Source organism: Rousettus aegyptiacus, unplaced genomic scaffold, assembly GCF_014176215.1.
Source record: "Rousettus aegyptiacus isolate mRouAeg1 unplaced genomic scaffold, mRouAeg1.p scaffold_m13_p_20, whole genome shotgun sequence".
In the NCBI taxonomy this organism is placed as follows: Eukaryota; Metazoa; Chordata; class Mammalia; order Chiroptera; family Pteropodidae; genus Rousettus; species Rousettus aegyptiacus.
In genome coordinates this window covers 966639-987932 of record NW_023416296.1, presented here as the reverse complement: position 1 = coordinate 987932, position 21294 = coordinate 966639, and the positions used below count along the sequence as shown (strand labels likewise).

At 59.1% G+C, this 21294-nt stretch overlaps 1 protein-coding gene across 1 annotated transcript; it reads right to left on the bottom strand.

The window, feature by feature from the left end:
- Window positions 1-813: 813 nt before the first annotated feature.
- On the bottom strand, window positions 814-12825 carry SUMO3 (small ubiquitin like modifier 3). Its single transcript, XM_016143526.2, has 4 exons — window positions 12700-12825; window positions 7832-7960; window positions 3296-3367; window positions 814-2134 (listed from the first exon to the last, which is right to left on the bottom strand). The coding sequence occupies exons 1-4, from the start codon at window positions 12718-12720 to the stop codon at window positions 2042-2044; spliced, it is 315 nt and encodes a 104-aa protein (XP_015999012.2). The 5' UTR covers window positions 12721-12825; the 3' UTR covers window positions 814-2041.
- Window positions 12826-21294: the final 8469 nt, after the last annotated feature.

The following is a 21294-nucleotide window of genomic DNA, read 5'->3' as shown; positions in this document are numbered from 1 at the left end:
ACCAGTAACAGTGTAAGTCGGACATATCTCTTCCTGAAGCATCAATTTAACGAGTTAGATTTGTATAACTTAATATTTTCAAAATATTAATGCCAGGATTATTCCATATGCACAATTTGCATTAATTTGCAGACAACCTCAAGGACATACCCTGTTCTCTATGGTCCGGTGCTGTGCGTGGGAGGTCAAGCAGCACTGATCTCATGTCCCAAGTAAACGCTCAGCCGCCCTGTTCTAACTCAAGGCACAAGTGCAGGGGAAGTGACAATCCCTGTGACATGCTTGAATCCTGCTTTTTGCCGGTGTAGATCAGGTGCTAGGGCGCCGTGCTGTTTCCTAGCTGCCCTTTACCTTTCGGCTTAGGCTCGTCTCACCTGATGGACTACCTCAAACAGCTCAGTCATTTCCAACCCTGGTTCTGTCACAGCAGCCCACCGGTTCGCTCAGCTTCAAAGAGTGAGTAGGCGGTCGGCCGCACTGAGGAAAAGTCTGAAAGTCAAGCACCAAACAACTCAAGACACTCAGACTGACGTCCAGATCTGCTGCCTCCAAAACCCACCCTATCTACACGACACCCAGGAGAGGAAAGGACTGGTCACAATGCCAGTTTAGCTCAACTGACAGCCAGAGCGCTCTGGGAGGCGGGAGAGGACAGGCAATCTGCCAGAGGTGCAGAGGGAGCCCGCAGGGGAGTAATACTTACTTTTCGGCGCCTAGCCTTTAAATCAGAGTCTGAGTGGCCTCACTAAATGGTCTCGACGAATGCTGAATTGTGACAGCCCCAACTTCCAAACGCAGCATGTAACACACGAGACCGAATACCAAACTATATTTACTGTTTACAGTAGTAAAGGGCAACAAAGAATGTACAAATTGGTGAATAAACAGCCAGCAGGCCCCACCCACGCCCCGACGGCAAAACACAAGAGAAGGCGAGACTCCAGGCAAGCAAGAGACGGCGGTCATGGTCGCACTGTCCAGACGAGGCAGAGCAGGGCCGTCAGGCAGCAGTGGGTCCATACAAAAGGGCAGTGGAACTAAGAGTGTAACAGGTGCAGATCCCCAAACGCTTCACAGAACTGAATCACAGCTAAGGTTTGAGAAGCAGCAGCGCACAGCCCGTGCGAGGGACGGGAAGGCCCCTTGGCGCGGACCTGGGTGTGACCACACTTTTAAGGAGCTCTTTTACACAAAAACGTCACTGCAAATTCAGCAATACTTAATCATACTTTTCTATGTAGAGGCCATAATTATTCATCAGAAGCAAATACTAGAAGGGAACTGAGGCCACAGTACTATCACCGAGTGAGAAATGTGGGGGTTACTTTCCTCTGTGTTAAGAAAAGGGGCGAAGCCAAGTGCCAGACCACACTTCGTCAGCGTAGCATCCCGGGCGCTGTGCCCGCCACTGCACAAGGGGACATTCGAGGAGCACAGCGCCCAGGACCATGTCGCGGAGGGACTCAGCTGTTTTCCTTTTTACCTTTTAGAAAGCATTCCAGTATTCTCCTTTCAACTACTGTATTCTCACAAAACTTAAATTTGCAAAATTTAGCACTTAAAAAAACCTGTGCCTACAAAAAATGGTAACCAGAAGTTTGTCTCCCATCCCCACCACGCCCAACACTTGTCCCACATAAGCACTCCCACTGTGGTGACATGAGCTCTCTACATGATCGGAATAAGCAGTGGGGGGGGGTCAATACCTGGGGTAGGACCCCCATCTAAACTAAAAGGAGACATTCAGGCCACAAGCTCGGGGAAAATATCACAGGAAGGGGAAAGAACAACAAAAATGAAAGCAAAAACCCAAAAAGCCTCACGACTCGTTTCCCTAAACAAAGATGACAACTGTGCCCGGCCCGGGTTCAGGTGAGGACTCATCCCTGCAGAGTTCTGAGTGGCACCCGCAGTGTGTCACAGAGGAAAGGAATGTGGGCGGATGCCCTCGGCCTCCGCAGACTCCTTTGCAATTGGCATGGTCACGTGCTCACTATTCAACGGCAAATGCAAGGACGGCGGCGAAGGGGGGCCGTTGCGCCTACAGGCGGCGTCCTGCAGGGCAGCCGGTCTCCCTGGAGCCCCCCGTCTGCTGCTGGAACACGTCGATGGTGTCTTCGTCCTCCATCTCCAGCTGGCAGGGCCGGCGTGACGGGCACAGAGACAGGGAGAAGCTGTTAGTTTTCTCGCGGTCACAGGAACAAAAACTGCCGGACGAGACACACCTGCCTACAGCACTGGCCCCTCGCTGGCGCGCACGGGCTGTCGCACGCTTGCTCTGGGGCCGTCACTCCTGGTCGCGGCAGGGAGGAGAGGCTGCGTCTGGGATTCCCAGCGCGCTGCTCGCTCGGCAGGCCTCCCCCCACAGAGCTCACGAGAGGACGTTCAAGGCCAACTTCAGCGGACAGAAAACGGAGTCTCATTAAAAAATGAACAAGTATGTAAAACTGTTACTGGAAATTACACAATCATTCCAGTTAGGAACATCCAGTGAGCGGCACCAAGTCCTGGGGACCAGCAGGGGCACCCACTTCGTGACAAGTGCGGTGGATGGTGCCTGCGGGTTCCAGTCAAGCCGAGTATAACATCAGGGCGCACCGTGGAAAGGCCCGCTGGCCGGTGCCCCCGTCCGCTCCCCGGCCCTCCCCATCAAGGCCAGGCCAGGGGTGAGGTGACGCTCCTGCTCCTGACCCCTGACCCTGCAGGACAGACCCCTCCCACGATCTCCGCCTGTTCTCGGAACAAAAACTCCTGCCAATCAGAGACCAATGTGCTGGAGGCAGGAGCGGCTCCGGAACCATCTCAGACATGGACACAAGTACGCGGGGCCAGCGGCCACCACGCTGCAGACACCACCCGGATGGGGCCAGGGTGACAGGCAGGAGGAGAGCCTCCCTCCCCAGGGAACCCTCAGCGCCCACCGCTGCCTGGGCGGCTGCAGAGTCCCACAAGTGGGTGGAGGTACGGAGATGTCCCTGGGAAGGGCCAGGAAGACTCCGACAGTCGGTGGCTCTGGATCGTGAGGTTGTCTGGCCCATGAATGACGAGGGCCCGGGCCATGGCCTCTGCCTGGGTCTGCCCCAGCAGGGCCTGGGCCTGGGCCAGACTTGCGCTGACCCGCGGCCTGGGCACCTGCCCCAGCCCACGCCCCGCATCTCCCGACGCGGGGGAGGATGTCTCGCAGAGGCTTCCTTCCCATTTGAAACAATGAGTCTCTGAATTTAAACACTGAACCACCCAGTAACAGACCCCCGCGGACACTAAGGTGCCCCACAAGGGCCTGTGGCTGCCATACCTGGGCTGGGGTGTCCGCCTCGTTGATCGGCTGCCCATCAAACCGGAACCTAATCTGTCTCATTGACAAGCCCTGAAATGAAAAGGCAAATACCAGTCCATATTTCCAGGTAACGCATTAATTCATAAAAGTCAAACATTTACACCAAAATACCAGAATTCTGAACACGCAGACTGATGAGCCAGTTCATTCTAAACCCGCTGGTGGGCCTGTGCTCGAATCTACATGATGACAGCACCGTACCTTCAGAAAGCACTGTTCTAGCAGCTTCTAGCCCAAGGCACGCCTCACCCATCCCTCGCTTACCCCCGCCCCATAAGCCAAGCAGGCTTTCTGCACTGCCGGCACCACCACGGCCCCCTTTAAGTCTCTCGGAGAGACGCAGGCCAGGGGACGAGGCATGTGACAAGGACGCCACTTGACACTGGGAAGCTGCAGAGTCTGGATGGCTGGGGCCTTGAGAAAAGACAGAAGGACGCTTTCCACCCAAAAAGGGGCACATGTCACCTTTCTGTGTCCCGAGGGAAAGTGAACAGGTCAGGGGGCAGAGACAACCGCCTCTGAAAGGCAGTTCTGACTTGGCAAACACAGGACGGCAGGAGTCAAACCCGCGCCTCTGCCCCGCGGGGCCCTGCTGAAAAGCACGAAGAAATGAAAAGCAACGAACAACAGGACAGGAGAGCGGGAGGGGGCAGGGCCCGCAGACCAAGGGCGGCACTGCCGGGCCAGCAGCCGGAGGCTCCAGGCTGTGGACACCAGACCCCAAAGTCGGGGTGGGCTGGGGCAACAAGATGCAGCCCCGAGAGGCGGGGTCCAGCACAGCCACTCTAGCAGCTGATCTGGGGTGATGCCTCGAAGCTCCTATCAGTCCCCGAGCCAGGGTCCCCAACCCCAGAGCCCAGGTGCTGCTCCTCCCCCAGACAGAGGGAGCTCAGGCCGCAGCCCGGCGGTGGGCAGTGGCAGGCACCCCCAGCGCCACCTCTGGGCCTCCCCTCCTCTCTCGTCCCCTGCACTCCCATGGCACAGGCAGGAGCCTGGGGGCCACTTCTGGGAAAACTCAGGGACTCGCAGGCTGCCACATCTAGGAGCCCCACACCACAAACCCCGGTAGGCCGCCCCACAGCCAGGTGCGTGCGCAGACACACACGGGCACGCGGCTTTTCAACAGGTGTCAGCGCTTCGTTCTCAGATGTGAGCAGTCAATCAGGGTTAGAGGGCGTTTAAGGGGAAGACTCAGTACGCGAGACCAGACCAAACGGAGAAGGGAGGACGCAGGCGGGGGAAGGGGTCCGAGGGCACGTCACACACACGCACGCACTCGCACACGCACGGACGTGCACACGCGCGCGTGCACATATACACACATGCGCACGCATGCGCGCGCGTGCACACTGCCCGTCCGTAGGGACGTGGAAAGCGGCAGTAAGGCGCCACTGGCCAGGAGAAGCCTCGGAGCACAAGAGCCTAGAAACCAGAGACTGGAAACCCCGGCAGAAGTGAGGCTGTCCACAAGCGCTGAGCAAAGGCCCCAGGAAAGAAACCCACAGCGATGACGAAACCGGTGCCAAACAGGACGCGACCGGAGACCAGGTCGCGGTGACACGGCCCAGGGCAGGGGGCCGAGGCGGGAGGGGCGCAGCCCCCGGGACTGACCGTGCGTTTCTGAGCCAAGGTGGGTTTCCAGACCACAAGGGCCCAGAAAGGCAGAGCTGAAACTGAGCACCCCGAAGCCTGTGGCGGTGGGAGCCCCGACACGGGCATGGGGCCCGGCAGCGCTCAGAAGGGGAGGCTGAGTGACCCCCAAAGGCAACAGACCCAGAATGCCGCTGGACGGTCACAGCTACACCAAAACCGGTGGAAGACACAGGAGGTCCAAAACAGGAAAATGAATTCCAACCCCGAAATTTCTGTGCATCCCAATATCCCAGCCCAAAGGCTTATAGGAAGCAAGTCGTTTTCCGACACGGTGTCTCAAAGATGCTGCGTTTTCCATACTCTTTCTGAACAAGAGCCTGGAAGACGTGTTCCACCAAAACAGAGGAAAGTGATTAATCCAGAAAATACACTGGAGGGAGGCAAAGAAGCTTCCAGAACAACTCGGGTGGCTCTGGAGACAGCCAGCCTCAAAAGCAAGCTGTCCAGGGGCACGGGACAGGAGGGGCTCCAAGGACAATGGGGAGAGCAAGGACCCAGCGGTGCCGGTGCCCGCCGGTGGGGGGCTGGGCAGCACGGGAAACGTGGGGTGCGTCAACAGCGGGCCGCCCCACCACCGGACCAGGAGAAACAGCACTCGGCAGGTCGCGGCAGACGAGCAATCCGACTGCAAGGACAAGGACGACGGGGGGAGCGGTGCGGTGGCCGCATCGGAGCCGAGTCACCACCGTGCACAGGTGAAAGCGACTTCTCAACCAAGAGCACAGCGCGCGAGCACATTCGCCGAGAAAAAGCTGCAGAGGAAGTCGAAGCGCAGGCTTCTGGGGAACAGGGCTGGAGAAGCGGGGGTCAGAGCAAGACGCCACAACGCCACTTTCCTGCGGTGCCCTTACAACAAACTCCCAAGGCAGGAGTCTCAAAGCCAAGAGCAGAGGCCGACCCGGCACTCGCGCTCCCACGGCGTCAGAGGACAGCTGCCTGCCACTCGGAGAGACGGCTCGTGGAGAGGAGTGCGGGGCAGGCCGAGGGCACCGGGCGGAGGGCGCCGGGCGGAGGGCACCTGGCCGAGGGCACCTGGCGGTGGGCACCGGGCCGAGGGCACCTGGCCGAGGGCACCTGGCCGAGGGCACCTGGCAGTGGGCACCGGGCCAAGGGCACCTGGCGGTGGGCACCTGGCAGAGGGCACCTGGCGGTGGGCACCGGGCCGAGGGCACCTGGCCGAGGGCGGAGGGCACCTGGCGGTGGGCACCGGGCCGAGGGCACCTGGCGGTGGGCACCGGGCCGAGGGCACCTGGCGGTGGGACCGGGCCGAGGGCACCTGGCGGTGGGCACCGGGCCGAGGGCACCTGGCAGAGGGCACCTGGTGGTGGGCACCGGGCCGAGGGCACCTGGCCGAGGGCACCTGGCAGAGGGCACCTGGCGGTGGGCACCGGGCCAAGGGCACCTGGCGGTGGGCACCTGGCAGAGGGCACCTGGCGGTGGGCACCGGGCCAAGGGCACCTGGCAGTGGGCACCTGGCGGTGGGCACCGGGCCGAGGGCACCTGGCGGTGAGCACCTGGCAGAGGGCACCTGGCGGTGGGCACCGGGCCGAGGGCACCTGGCCGAGGGCGGAGGGCACCTGGCGGTGGGCACCGGGCCGAGGGCACCTGACCGTGGGCACCTGGCGGTGGGCACCGGGCCGAGGGCACCTGGCCGAGGGTGGAGGGCACCTGGCGGTGGGCACCGGGCCGAGGGCACCTGACCGTGGGCACCTGGCGGTGGGCACCTGGCGGTGGGCACCGGGCCAAGGGCACCTGGTGGTGGGCACCTGGCAGTGGGCACCGGGCCAAGGGCACCTGGCGGTGGGCACCTGGCAGAGGGCACCTGGCGGTGGGCACCTGGCGGTGGGCACCGGGCCGAGGGCACCTGGCGGTGGGCACCGGGCCGAGGGCACCTGGCCGAGGGCGGAGGGCACCTGGCGGTGGGCACCGGGCCGAGGGCACCTGACCATGGGCACCTGGCGGTGGGCACCTGGCAGAGGGCACCTGGCGGTGGGCACCGGGCCGAGGGCACCTGGCCGAGGGCACCTGGCCGTGGGCACCTGGCTGAGGGCACCGGGCGGAGGGCGCCGGGCGGAGGGCATCTGGCCGAGGGCGGAGGGCACCTGGCGGTGGGCACCAGGCCGAGGGCACCTGGCGGTGGGCACCGGGCCGAGGGCACCTGACCATGGGCACCGGGCCGAGGGCACCAGGAGCCCCACGCCCGGTCACTCCAGACCAGTGCGTGGGCAGAGCCACCAAGTGAGGACTCGCGGGACAGGATGGGCCCCAGGACCAAAATGAGGCCACGGGAGCACAGATGGGAACAAAACAGACCGCGGCACGAAGCACAGGTGCACCGGAGCCACGAGCTCAACGTGACACTGACCAGTGACAGCTAAAAAGATGCAGTCTGACTGGTCACGGTGTGGGCGGCCAGTGACGACTGAGGAACCGAGGGACGGGATCGGGCACTGTCTGGAAACCACACTGTGACCAGGGCCGCGTCCCCACAGACGTGGCCCAGCCACCGTGGGGAGGAGGAGGAGCTGCACACAGGTTCAGCCTCTGCGACCTCCAAGGGAGGAGGCGTCCAGCCCGACCCCAACCCGGAGGCCACCGCGCCCCACGTCCTGGGGAAGGGTGGACAGTGAGTCTGCTGGGACAGGCGGTGGGCACAACCTGGAGACGAGGGCAGGAGAGAAGGGCCACGGAGGGACGCACGCGCATGTGCAGACACACACGTGCACACATACGCACACACGTGTGCACACATCCATGCACACGTGTGCATGCAAATGTGCACACGTTCACAGGCGCACAGCCACGTGCACGCACCCGCAGCCGCCCCCGCCCGCAGCGCACCTGCCTCTCGCAGTAGGCCTTCATCAGCTTGCTCAGCGGGGTATGTCTCTTGATTTTGAACTGGACCACGGAGCCGTCCTGCCCGGCCACCTTCAGGTTGATGTGGTCGTTCTCCGTCTTCACGCCCTCCTGCAAAAGACGCAAACGGGGCCTGGACACCACATCTCAAGATGACCACGGTTTTCAGGGCAAGTCTTTAGATAATTGCTGGGTTTTTTAAGTCGTTAAAAGCAACCTAAGTCTTAAAATTCTTTAGCAATCTAGAGCCAGTCACGTGACATTTATTTTTACACAGAATTTATTTTTAACTTCTAAGCATCCGTGTGTAAGGAAACGCAATGCAGATCTACAGAGCTCATAGCCTGTTAATTGAAAGAAAGAAGTCTGCTTAACAAACATAGGAGAAAATTGAAAGTCGCGTCTGTCGCAAGACGGGTCCTGCGAGGCCGGGGAGGCGGGCCACGCGCCGTGCTGCGGCCGAGCCAGGCTGCCCACACGCCGCATCCACCTTCCCGCTGCCCGCGACCGTGGGAGGAAGCCCGGCCCTCCCTGTGCAGTTTCGCCTTCGGTCACTCCCACCTGAGTGGGGACGGTCCCAGCATCTGCCTTCGCGTGAGCCCTGACAAGCTCACGCTCCTGATCGAGGGCGCACAGTTCCTGCCTCCTAGAAACACGTGGACTTGACACAGCACGTCTGTCACGGGGCAGAGGCTCCGCCTGCAGCACATCCTAGGAGCCGGAGTGACACACCGCAGTGGCACGCCCCTCGAGGGTCCTGCAGGCACAGTTCCGCCTCATTTACCTGGCACCGTTTGGGAATAAAGGAGTCGTTTGTGTTTGAATAAAGTGATGAAGCGGCCCGGGTTTTGATGGAAATCAAAGCGTATGCTGCACTTTCTCCGCCGACACACGTGCTCACCTCTTCTCGGATGTGTCACTTGTCAGTGTGGCCCTGGAGCAGTGACCGGCACGTCAGGGCTCAGGGCCAGGGCTACAGGTAGGCTCCGAGGAGGATTCCACACCTCTGCCCTACCCTCCCTCCTGGGAGGGCTGGGGCCTTGCTCCCCTCCCCGTGTCCCCAGCCACCCCAACGGAAGGGGCCTGGAAGCAGGCAGCTGCATCCCGCACGCTGGCTCCTCAAAATCCTGTGTGGGGCGCAGCTCAGTCCAGGGTTCTTGGAGTGGCCAAGAAGTCGCCCCAGGAGGCGAGAGCCCAGCAGGGAGCCGGGAGGAGGGTGCCTGGGGGAGGCGCCACACGCGCTGCCCCTGCCCGCACCCTGCACCCTGCACCCTGCACCTGTGCGGGGTGGGGGAGCTGGTGGGGCAAACGGGTGCTCGGCAGCCCCAGGCTGGGAAGCGCTGGGCGGCCCCTCTGGGAGCACCTGCTCCATTTCCGAGAGACTACAAATGCATTTGGGTTTTTCCAGTTGAAGGTTTTATTTTGGAATGATTTCACATTTACAGAAAAGTTGCAAAACGGCGCACGAGCTCCTGTGCACCCCGCGCCGTCCCCCGTGGACATGTCGCAGGCCCACGTGCATGTCACAGCTGAGCACCCAGCACTGCCACATCATTAGCAACGACACGTCGAGCTTTCTTGGTATTCTGCCAGTTTTCCCATTAACGTCCTATTTCTACTGTGGGATCCGATCCAGGGTACTACGTCACGCTCATGGGTATTTTTTTCCTTTTTTTTTCCACTGTGTTAAAATACACACAATGTAAAATTTACCATTTCGACCATTTTTTGGTGGCATTAAATTAAGTACATTCCTAAGGTTGTGCATCCATCAGCACCATCATCTCCAGAGCTCTTTTTATCTGATAAACCTGAAATTCTGACCCATTGAACAATAACTCCTTTTCCCCAGCCCCTGGCAACCACATCCTACTTTCTGTCCCCATAATTTTTATTCTAAGGACCTCAATGACATGGATAATGCAGGATTTGCCCTTTCGTATCTGGCTTATTTCACTCAGCATAATGTCTTCAAGGTCCATCCGTATCATAGCGTGGGTCAGAATCACCTTCCCTTTCAAGGGTGGATAATACTTCATTGCACAGGCACTTTGCTCACCCGCTCATCCATCGATGGACACTTGGGTTGCTTCCACATTTTAGCCATCACCAATAATGCTGCAGTGAGCACTGGTGTGCAAATATCTCTCGAGACCCTGCTTTCAGTTATTTTGGGTATAGAGCCAGAAGCGGGATTGCTGGGTGATATGGTAAATTTATTTTTGAGGCACCGCCATCCTGTTTTCCACAGCTGCTGCACCATTTTACATTCCCACCCACAGTGCGCAAGGGTCGCTGCCAACACTTTTTATTGTTTTTTTGATAGCAGCCATCCTAATGGGTGTGAGGTCTTGGTTTGCATTTCCTCAATGATTGATGACATAGAGCATCTTTTCATGTCCTATGGGCCACTGGCCTATCTCTCCTTTGAGAAATGTCTGCTCAAGGCCTCTGCCCATTTCTAAGTGGGACTGTTTTTTAATTGTTGAGTCTTAGGAGTTCTCTACACATCATGGATATTCATCCCTTGTCGGATATTTGATTTGAAAACATCTTCTCCCCTTCAATAGTTTGCCTTTTTACCGTTTATAGCGTCCACATCACATTTTGATGCACAAAATTTTAATTTTCATGAAGTTCAGTTTTTTTCTTTTGGCGTCATATCCAAGAAATAATCGTCACATCCAATGTCGTGAAGCTTCTGTCTGTTTTCTCCTAAGAGTTTTATTGGTTTAGGTCTCACATTGAGGTCCTTGATCCATTTTGAGTTAATTTTTGTACATGGTGTTAAGAAGGGTCCAACTTCATTTCTTTGCATGAGGACAGAGGATGCATTTGCTTTCAAAATGGAAAAATACAGACATGTTCAAACAAACAGGTGCAGGGCCCAGAACACAAAACAAACACAAAGCAGCGGCTGCAGACTGGACGCACACAGGGCCCCACCAGAAACAATGGGGCACCAGCTACCTGCGTGGAGTGCAGCCAAGAAAGGCCCCAGGTGCCTCTCCCCTCTAACGGAGCGACACCTAGAACAAATGGCCTGTCCCAGACCCCTGGTGAATTCCGAATAAACAAGGTGTAATGGGAGAAAAAAGAAACCCTAAAAACGACCCCAATTCACTGCAGTCGGTGCCTCCGCCACACAGGGGCAAGACGCTGCTTTCCCAGCTGACCCATCAGGCTTTGCTCCCTCCAGCACAATGGCCTGGGAGCATGCCTCCCGCCAGGCCTGGAGCAGAGAGGACTCCTCAGCAGGCACGACAAAGTATTTAGTCCTTTTAGACGCAGTTCAAATGTGTTTATGGAGCTGACAGGATGGTAGGAGTTGGCAGGACTGACAGACTTAAGTTTAAAAACACTGAAGAAAAGAGCGCCGTGGGCACATCACGCTATTTAAGCCTCAGTAACAGGAAACCACCCAGGAGAACGTGAGCTCGGCATTTATACTTGGCCCAACAAACGACCCGCTGGGAAGGAGCCGCTGCAGAAAAGGCTGAGTTGGAACCAACGTGTACAAAGCGAAGGCTGCTCCTGCCGCATCTGCAGAGAGGTCTGCCCCGAGTGTGACCTCTCAGAGCGGGGCAGGGAGGGCGCAGACTTCCACAGAGCCCCGCCGGGGGCTCCACCCCAAGCCCAGCGGTGCCCCTGTGCTGGGCTCGGTCTCCGTGGCGGGAGTGCGACCTCCAGAACCCGGCTGTCTTCAGAGGAAGCCAGCAGATCTTCCTTAGGCAAAAAACTGGCCTAACAGTGCGGACGAAAAGCTTCGGAAGCCTGTTTTAAACACGACTAGTTAGCACACCGCCTGCGGCCACCCCAAGGACTGAGGCCGACGCCAGGGAGGGGGCGCGCTCCCAAGGGCGCTATGAGGACCGGGGGATGGGGCACGCCGGGGGACATACTAGCGGAGGGTGGGCGCACGCCCGAGGGCGGCAAGCTGGGGTGCGGTAGAGGTTGCCAGCGCGCGCAGCCAGGCCAGGCCTCTCGGGGTCCCTCAAGGTGGCCCGCAGTGAGGACCAAGGAGGGGCCCTCAGCAAACAGCGCTGGGCGGGTCCGCGGACTGGGGTCCCGGCGCGAGGGGCGTAGCAGGGGAGGGCACTGGCGACAGAGGTCCTGAGGAGGGGCTGTGGCCGAGGGGGTCCTGGCGGGAGCGGGCGGGGTTTCTCCCCAAAGTGGGTGGTAGCGTCCGAAATCTCCGCAATCGCGATTCGGGAGGGGAGTTTCCCGTCGGGGAAGGTTGGTAGAGGGGACCCTGACAGAGGCCTCCAGGGGAGGGGCGTCCGGACGCGGCCGGGGGTTCCGGAGACGCGGTGTTGCGGTGGCTGAGGGGCGGTGGTGGCGGGGTACTTCGGGACAGGAAGAGGTGAGACTCGCGGCGCCGCGGTCCCCGCGGAGCGCAGCGCAGGCCCCGCCCCGCGCCCTGGGCCAGCCCCGGGCGGGGCTCCCGGCGGGGCGGGGCCTGATCGGGGGCGGGGCCCGGGCGGTCGCGCAGCGGCCGGAGGGCGGGGCCCGCGAGGAGCGAGCCTCGGGGCGGAGCCTGGCGGGCAGGCGGGGCGCGGCCTCGCCTGGGGGCGGAGCCTAGGTGGCGGGCGGGGCGAGGCTCGGCCGTGAGGGCGGGGCCTGGGCGGAGGGCGGGGCACCGCGCGGCGGGCGGGGGAGGGGAGCCGAGCGGCGCGGCGGCGGGGGGAGGGGCGGGAGGCCCGGGCGCGGGGAGGCCCCTCCGGCTCCGCGGCCTGCCGGCCCCCGAGGCTGCGCTCCGCCGCGGAGGGCGCCCGGAGCGCGGGGCGCGGGAGGGGACGGCGCGGGCGGGAGTCGACCTCGAGGGCCGGCCCGCGCCCACCAGCCCTTACCTTGGGCTTCTCCTCGGACATGGCTGCGCAGGCGGCGGGGCGGCGGTGGGGAATTAGGCAGCGCCGGAGCGGGCGAGTCACGCTCTCGGCCCGCCGCTCTCCCGCCGCAACTGCTCGCGGGGCCGCGCTTTGCCCCCCAAATCCTGGCGCGCCGGTTGGCCGGCGGCGGTCACGTGGTGCGCGCGCGTTCACGATGCGCGCGGCCCGCGGCGTCGAGCGCGCGCCCGGCCGGCCGAGGTTCCTGGCGGTTGGGAATGCGTCACGGGGCGGGTCCCCGCGCAATCCCAGCGGTCCCGGCTCCCCGGGGCGCTCAGGGCACTGGGGTCGGGGGCAGGGGAACACGCCGAGACCTCCGGGCGCTTGGGGCACCGAGGGCGGGTGGCAAGTTGGCCTCAATGGGCACCGAGGGCCCCAGGGGACGCACAAAGAACCCAGTCCATTAGGCCAGCCCAGGTGCGGCGTCAGGGACCAGAACTGGCCTTTTACCTGGGGGCCTGTGCGCCTCCTCAGTGACCTGGTACACAGACCTGGTCCCTCGCCTACTTAAGCTCAGCCAGCCAGGCCCAAGCGCACGTTTCCCGCATGGAGAGTTCGTTTCTCTGAGGAAAAGGAAAATGAGGCCAGCCTGGTGAACCTCTTCCACTGGCCACGGGGGCCCTGGGAGAGGCAGGGGCGCCTCAGCGGTGACCCTCTACTGGGGAAGACTGGGCTTGCCTTCACTGGGGAGCCAAGCGGGGGTGAACCGAGGCCCCGCCCGCTGAGAACACGTTTCCTGTGTATTTTGAAGCTGCACAAACTCAGGTCTTGACCTCTGTCACCCAGAACTGCAGGGGGGCAGAGGCACCAACAGTTCAGGGATGTGGACTGTCTTTCTCTGTCCCATTCTCACTCTGAGCTTGGCCAGTCGCCCTCTGCGGCTTCATCTCCCTTTGTCTAATCCCCACTTGGGGCTTCTGAACCTGGCGGGTTCTCAAGCTGAGCACACTGGGGAGATTGTGGGATGGGTGCAGGAGGCCCTCTTGTGATCGTTCTGCTAACGTATCTGGAGTGTGCACTCTGTGCCAGATCCTAGTGCTCACAATCTTCACAGCAGCCCATGTCACAGGTGAGGAAATGGAGGTGCTCAGAGGTCAAATTACACACCTGCAGTCCCAGAATTGGTCAGCAGTACAACTGGGATGAACGTGGGCGCTTGGTCAGTGAGCTTGACCACTGTGCTCTTGGGGTGAACCCAGGGTTAGGCCCCGTCTGCGTGGCCACAACGGGCGCTCAGGCGGACGCTGGGAAGGAGCCAGAGGACACGGCCACAGTCGGGACATCTTTCAGTACTAAGAGGGCCACGTTCTTAGGAGTCCGGGGTCTTCCTGTGCTCTCGCCTGCAATCCTAGCACCTCTCGAGGAAATGGACCGGTGATGGCTGGCATTTATCTGTCGCGCAGTGCCCAGCATGCTGCCGGGCGTGAGTGATCCCACTCAAGCTGCACAGCACTCTGAAGCAGAGGTCCTGGTGATTCCTCTTTTGCGAACTAGGAATCAATGGTTTAGGGGGAGGTGGCCTGCACATGATCACACAGCTAGGATTGGAACCTAAGTGATGGGGAACCGTTGCCCTCCTGGGTGAGGCCCGGCTGACTGGGTTCCACTAATTTTCTGTTAAAATAGCAAAGCCATAGAGTCACGTTTTCATGGACTCTTAAGTTCACAAACCATCTTTGACTCATAAAACAAATTCACTTTCTTGATCAGAGGTACCATTTAGGAGAGGGGAAGGGGCTCCTCAAAGTGGGGCTCCCATGTCACAGGTCTGATCAGAGCCCACCTCCCACCTCTGCCAGGTCCCAGGGTTTGGACCTTTTCATCCTGGAATCTGGACCATGGCCCACCTCTGCCAGAGGATCCCTAGGTACCATGGCCAGCTCAAACTGTGCTTCTGGGAAAAGGGAGCCTCCAGGAACAAGCCCCTTCCAGGAAAGAGATAGACAGTGGGGACCAGACCCCCCACCCCCAGATTATTGGCTGTGGTGTGACTTTGGGTAGGCATTGTTTGGATCCATTAATTCTGACACCATCAGTTATAAAACATAACATACACATTAAACTATGGATGGAAGACATCCTGGTTTTAGACTTAAAGTATGAAAAATATATAACTTAGGATTGATGAAGCACAGTATCTAAATGTGTTACAATAAGAAGTTAGTTAAACTATGGTCCACTCATAATGAAAGGCTCATGTCGCTATTAAAAGGAATGTGTAAAAAAGAGTAGTTGATAACAGGAAAAGATGCTCACATGATGTTGATAAGTTTTTTTAAAGCAAGTTATAAAACCATTATGGTTTTAAACAACAGGAAATTTGTATGAAATATTTCGAAAATCTGAAGACATCAGACAGCTACCAAAACAGAACACCTTCTCTAAGGGCACGAAGATCCCAGAAAGAAGGGGTGTAATTTTTCCTTTCGAGGCGTTTGCTGACGCATATGATGTATCTGTCTTCTTGGACCCCCATAGCAAAACACCACAGATTATGTGGTTTAAAGATTAGACATTTATTTTCTCACAATTCCAGAGACTGGAAGTCCAAGATCAAGTCACCAGCAGGGTTGGTTTCAAGCGAGGCCTCTGTCCTTGGCTTGTAGATGGTCAACGTGTCCCTGTGTCCCTACATGGCCTTTTGTTTGTTTGTGCATGGAGGGAGAGACCCACACCATATGGTCCATAATGTATTCATTGGACAAAAAGTTGAGACAAAAGCAGAGCTTTGGTCTCATAGGCTGGAGGAGATAATAACTGGGCATGGCCAACAGCAAGATGAAATGGTGAGGGGCTCTGATAAATAACCTGGACCTTGAGCTAGAGTACTGAGGTCTATAACGAAGGAGTAAGCCTGTAGCGTGAACAGATCAGTCTGCACAAAGACAAACCCCGCAGCCAGACAGTTCGCTCCCAAACTGGACTAAGCTGATCCGCCCTCCTCCTCATTGCCAGCCTGAAGCAAAAGGAGCCCTCCGGAGGAAAGCAACAGCGCCCAGGGCCTCGAATTCCCTAAAAGATCTTCGGACACAATAGATAGGACTGAATAAAAGTTAACAAAGAAAACCAGAAAACACATGATCTAAAACCAAGGGGAAAAAATATATGTAATATAATATGTAATATGTATATAACACATAATAGTAATATGATATGTATATATTAGTAATAAACCCACAGAAGAACAAGATGTTGGCGCAGACTTTAAAGTCACTTGAATACATTAAAGGAAATAGATTGAGATGCAAATATTCAGAGAAGTAGAATCTATAAAAAAAGAATAAAACATATACTTGAAAATAAAAATACAATCCATGAAATTATGAATTTGGAAGATGGTTTTGACAACAGATTAGACACAATGAAAGAGATGATTATGAACTGGAAGATGGGTCAGAAGAAAATATTCAGACAAAAACAGAAAAAAGTATGGAAAATACAGTGAAAGGCCTAAGAGATATATGCAACATGGTCAAAAGATCTAACATCGTTGTAAAATGGAATCCCAGAAAGAAAGAATAGTCCAGAAACATTCAAAGAGATAATAAAGGAGGATTTTTCAAAATTCACTAAAGATAACACACCACAGATTACAGAGAAACTACCAACCCAAATCAGAATAAATACAAAGAAAACCACATTTGACTATATAACAGTAAGCCTGCTGAAAATGAAAAACAGAGAGACTATCAGACAGATATTTAAAGGAGAAAAAGACATCAGACTTTGCAACAGCATCATGGAAGCCGAGTGACCATGGAATAACATCTACAGAATGCTGAAAGACAATAACTGCCTACACAGAGTTCTGCCCCAATTAAAATTTTGTATAAAAATATAAATGAAATAAAAATATCCAGAAAAAGCAAATCACCTAGTCTTCATTGCCAGAAAGCATACACTGAAGGAAATACCAAAGGGATATCTTCCAGCAGAGGGCGAGTGATTGCAGACGGAAGCCTGGAAATACAGGGGGGAATGAGGTATGAAAAAGAGCGTATGTGTGCAGGCGGATCTAAAAGAATAATGGCTCTGCGAAACAACAGTGATGGTCTCCGGACAGCCATCGCCCACTTACCTATCCACCCATCCGTCCATCTATCCATTTACCCACCAATCCATCCATCCACCCATCCACCCCATCCATCCGTCCATCCATCCACCATCCATCCATCCACCCATCCACCCCATCCATCCACCCATCCACCCCATCCATCCACCCCATCCACCCATCCCATCCGCCCCATCCATCCGTCCATCCATCCACCATCCATCCATCCACCCATCCACCCCATCCATCCATCCTTCCATCCTTCCATCCATTTACCCACCAATCCATCCATCTACCCATCTACCCCATCCACCCCATCCATCCATCCTTCCATCCACCCATCCGTCCATCCATCCATCCATCCAGCCATCCATCCATCCATCCATCCATCCATCCATCCACCCATCTATCCATCCATCCTTCCATCCATCCGTCCACCCACCCACCTACCCACCCAACCATTCAACTACTGACCCATCCATTCACCTCCACCCATCCGTTTCACAAATACTTGCTGAGCTCACAGCAGGTGATGGTGCTGTCCTGGAGGCAGGAGACAGACAATGAACGGATTGGCATGTGCCATGTGAGGTGGCAAGATCTGCAACATGTCAAGGAAGCTGGTGGAGAACACCCCCGGAATTCCCTTTCTTGTGCACTTCTAGTTGGAGGGGGCCCGAGGCAGGCTCCTGGGAGCTTCTGGAGCGCAGAGAGGAGTTAGCGGCCACTCCGCCTGCTTGCCTTGTGGGTGCGGCAGCAGGCCAGGAGTGAGCAGTGAGCTCCGTGACAAAGGGCCCTGCTTCTGAAGGAAGAGGGCAGAGGCAGCAAACACGGAGACAGGGTTCAGTCCCTCCTCGAGAGGTCCCACTGCTCGTGACCCCTCCTTCCTGTCTGCCCACCTCGCAGACTTTAGGCGCCAGCATCAGATGGGGGTCTCACAGGGACTGCCTGGGATTTACAGTCCCATGATTGTGGCAGCGGATTCCCCATAATAGATCCATAGAAAATGGGTGGATCCGTGGATGGGTAGGTGGGTGAGGGTAGTGGGTGGACAGATGGACGGAGGGACTGACAGACGGATGGACAGATATCCTACTGGTTCTGCTCTTGTGATCAAGCCCTGCTACATTAGGGAGCCAGAAGCACTGAACAACAGATCTGAGTTAGGGAGCAGATCGTAACTAAGGAGGGCTCTTCGGGCAGGTGGCCATGGACGGCGCACACACCTGAACAGAGAGACTGGAGGCGGGCGCCGCCAGGATGCCTAAGAAGGTGCCCCCGGTGCTCCAAGGGGCAGGCGCCGTGGGGCGGGCCGAGAGGGGCTGGTGTCCTGGCGGCAGGGAGATGCCGGTGGAGACCAAGGGGCATCTAGACTGTGCAGGACGTCAGGACTCCATGCGAAAGCTGACCCGCCATCGCGACGCCTGGGCGAACCGGGACCCCGCCCCGGCCCCCTCCCCCGGGGGAGCTCCGGGCGGTCACGGGGTCCCGCGAGTTCTCTCCCTGGGGCAGGTCACCCTTGATATTGCCTTGACTCGCCGTGGCACCAGAGTCTCCTGGCGTCTGACTGCTTTGACCACCCCGCAATCTCCCTGTTAGGAGATGGGAGCGCCCGGTCGCGGTGTGGGGTGCGGGGTGCAGGGTGCGAGGACTGCGTTTCTGTCGTGGGCTCCCCCACACGCGCTCGCCCACGCTCTGGGCTTGGCTGCCTCGTTCTTGGCCTGTCGGCTCCTTTGGCATCTGGGGCCACTTGGCACACCTGGCCCTCTTCCCAACAGGCCTTCCCCGCCCCTGGGCTTTCCGATGTGCGGGGGAAGTCATGGGGGATTGTGTGGGTCCCCAAACCAGACCTGCAGTTTGAAAGGGTCCCTCAGGCCAGGGAGGAGCGTCTGCAGGGGAGGGGCAGCGGCAGAGAGAGCGGTGGGCCCAGCCAGGCTCTGGGGGTGCAGGGGGGCTGGCGTGGGGACCCGGCGGGGGCGTAGGGGACACTGCTGCGTCCTGCATGCTGAGGCCCAGGTGACAGGGCCCCATGGGCTGCTGGTGGCAGAGGCCTGGGACGGGATGGGGTCAGGGAGCGGTGTGGTGGCCAGACGTGGAGGCGGGGTCACCGGGGCCTGGAGGAGAGGATGGGAGGGCGCGGGCTGCCAGCGGACCCCAGGACCTACCGGCACGTGCTCCTGTGTCCCCTGAAACAGCTTCCCCTGATTGTAGGGCCTGGAGCCCTGGAATTCAGTCCCCCATCCAGCCCTGTGGCTGAGCACATAGGCTTCTGGTGTGCCGGCCACCCCCGCTCCCTCGGCCAGAGTCCAGGAGGCGTGAGATGGTTAAGCCCTCGCCGGAGGGTGCTAACTGGGTGAGTGGCGGACTGGGAGGCGGACAGTTCACGCCCAGGCCCTGATAGGCAGCCCGGCCCGGCAGCAGGCCCCGCTGGCCTCGGGGCTCAGGGCGGTCTGTCATCGAGCACCCCAACCTCACTCCAGGTCACCCGGAGGGGGGCCGCCATGGCACCCTTCTTAGGAAAGGGGGCCCGTCTCCAGAACAGGTCATCCGACCTTGCCCCCCCATCCCCCCCGCAGTGGGGTAAAGCTTCAGGAGCAGGGCCGCCTGGCGGAGCCTCCTCCAGGGCGGGGCTGCCCCCTGGGACCTGGCGGGACCGGCATGAACCAGCCCAGCTCCTCCATGGGGCACCTGGCAACCCGGGCCTCCGGTCACCCAGTCAGCACCCCTTGTGGCGAGGGGTTAACTGCTTAGTGCCTGGTTAACTATTCATAATGTCTGGCTCACTATCTTCATGCCCGGTTAACTATTTAATGCCTGGCTCCCTGTCTCCACGCCTGGCTACTCCTCATACCGGGTTACGACCCTTTACAGTGACTGAGTTAACTGCTCTGCCGAGTTGACGCCGCTTTGGCTGAGGTTCTGATCAGAGAGACCAGTGTCCCTCCTCGGCCGGGGCCCTGCTGGCACCTGAGCTGACGGCGGGGTAGCACCCCTTCCCCACACTGCTCTTCGAACGTGAGTCCCTGAGACCCTCTGAGTGATGCGAGGCGGCCCTGGGATTTCGTGAGGCTGCCGTGGAAACGAAGACGGCGATGCTGCTACACTGGGGCACGGAGTCGGGAGTCGAGGGGCAGGAAGGAAGTGCCATGCCTCCTTTGCCTTGTCGCTGACTCGACCCGGCCCAACGAGCCGCCCCGCAAAGCACCCGGGACACGCAGAGCGCGGGACTGCGAGCCTGCCCCGAGGGCACGGGAGGGACGTTGGGGGTCCGCGCCCCGTCGCCGAGCACCCCGCCCTTGCTCCAAGCCGCTGCAAAAGCCCCAGCGCCACTCCCGCCACCAAGGCATCCGCTTTGTCGGCCAGGCGCGCTGGTCCCCCAGCCCAGAGAACCAGGACCCGCAGAGCAGCTCCCTGGGGCCCGGCATGCCGATGGCGTCCAGCGGCTTCCCCGCAGGCGGCAACCGCTCAGCCTTCGGGCTTCAGAACGCGGGACGGCCGCTCCGGGACCGTGGGTCCCAGATCCCATGGGGACTGGACGCTCTGGAGGACCCGCCAGGCCCAAAGCCATCCCACGACCACGTCTGGGGACAGAGACGCGACCTCCCACCTCCCCCTTCCAGCTGCGGGCCTGTAACCGAGACATTTCAGAACGAGCGTGGGAGTTGACGGATGTGGGTGGCGGGCCGCGGGGTCCGGCGGGGCAGGCCCGGGTGTCCCGGGCGGCCACAGCACTGGCAGACGGGCGCGTGCCCACGGACGCTGGCGCGGCACAGGGAGGTCCTGGGCCCCGAGCACTGACGCGAGGGTGAGAACGGTTTGGCGGCAACTCAGAGGAGGGACGGGCCGCGCCCCGCGCCCCAGCAGGGGGGACGGAGGGCGCAGTGTGTCGGCAGTGGCGTTTCAAACAGGGGAGCCAAAGACACAAAGTCCAAAGGCAGAACCGCCTTCCCCTGGCGCTGTCTGCATCTGATTCCAGCAGAGAAGGCAAGCGCGGGGGAGGGGTGCACGGACGGGAGGGAAGAGCTGGCCGGGCCGGGCCAGGGGACCCGGACAGGCTCAGGAAAGGGGCCTCGCACACCGCGGGACGGGCCCCGAAGTCCGCCTTCGCCGCGGGGGTCCAGCGAGCCTCGCTCTCCGAGTCGGCGGTCCCTGGCTTCCGATGGCTCGACTTACAATTTTTCCACTTTGCAATTGTGAAAAGTGACGGGAATCCAGTAGAAACCACACCTCCAGTTTCAAACTCGGTCTTTTCCCAGGCTGGCCACATGGTGCGACACCCCCCTGTGACGCTGGGCAGCGGGGGAGCCGCAGCTCCGTTGGCCCCAGAAGGCGTTTCCGCGCAGATGGACAACCCCGCCCCCTGCAGTCTGGTGGCCCGGGCTGAGCCCGATGCTTGCAGGTTAGGGGGTCACAGGCATGCTCGGCTCACGACGGGCGGCCCCGTCAGTCGAGGTGCGTCTGTAATCATGGTAACACCCCCAAGAAATGAAGCACAGGGACACAGAGCA

What these genes read in the sequence shown, in the direction of transcription:
- SUMO3 (XM_016143526.2), bottom strand. Translation starts at nt 12,720, where the DNA reads ATGTCCGAGGAGAAGCCCAAG. An exon ending in TGTCCGAGGAGAAGCCCAAG is followed by an intron (nt 7,961 to 12,699) that starts GTAAGGGCTGGT and finishes CGTCTTTTGCAG; the next exon opens with GAGGGCGTGAAGACGGAGAA. An exon ending in AGGCGGACACCCCAGCCCAG is followed by an intron (nt 2,135 to 3,295) that starts GTATGGCAGCCA and finishes CGGCCCTGCCAG; the next exon opens with CTGGAGATGGAGGACGAAGA.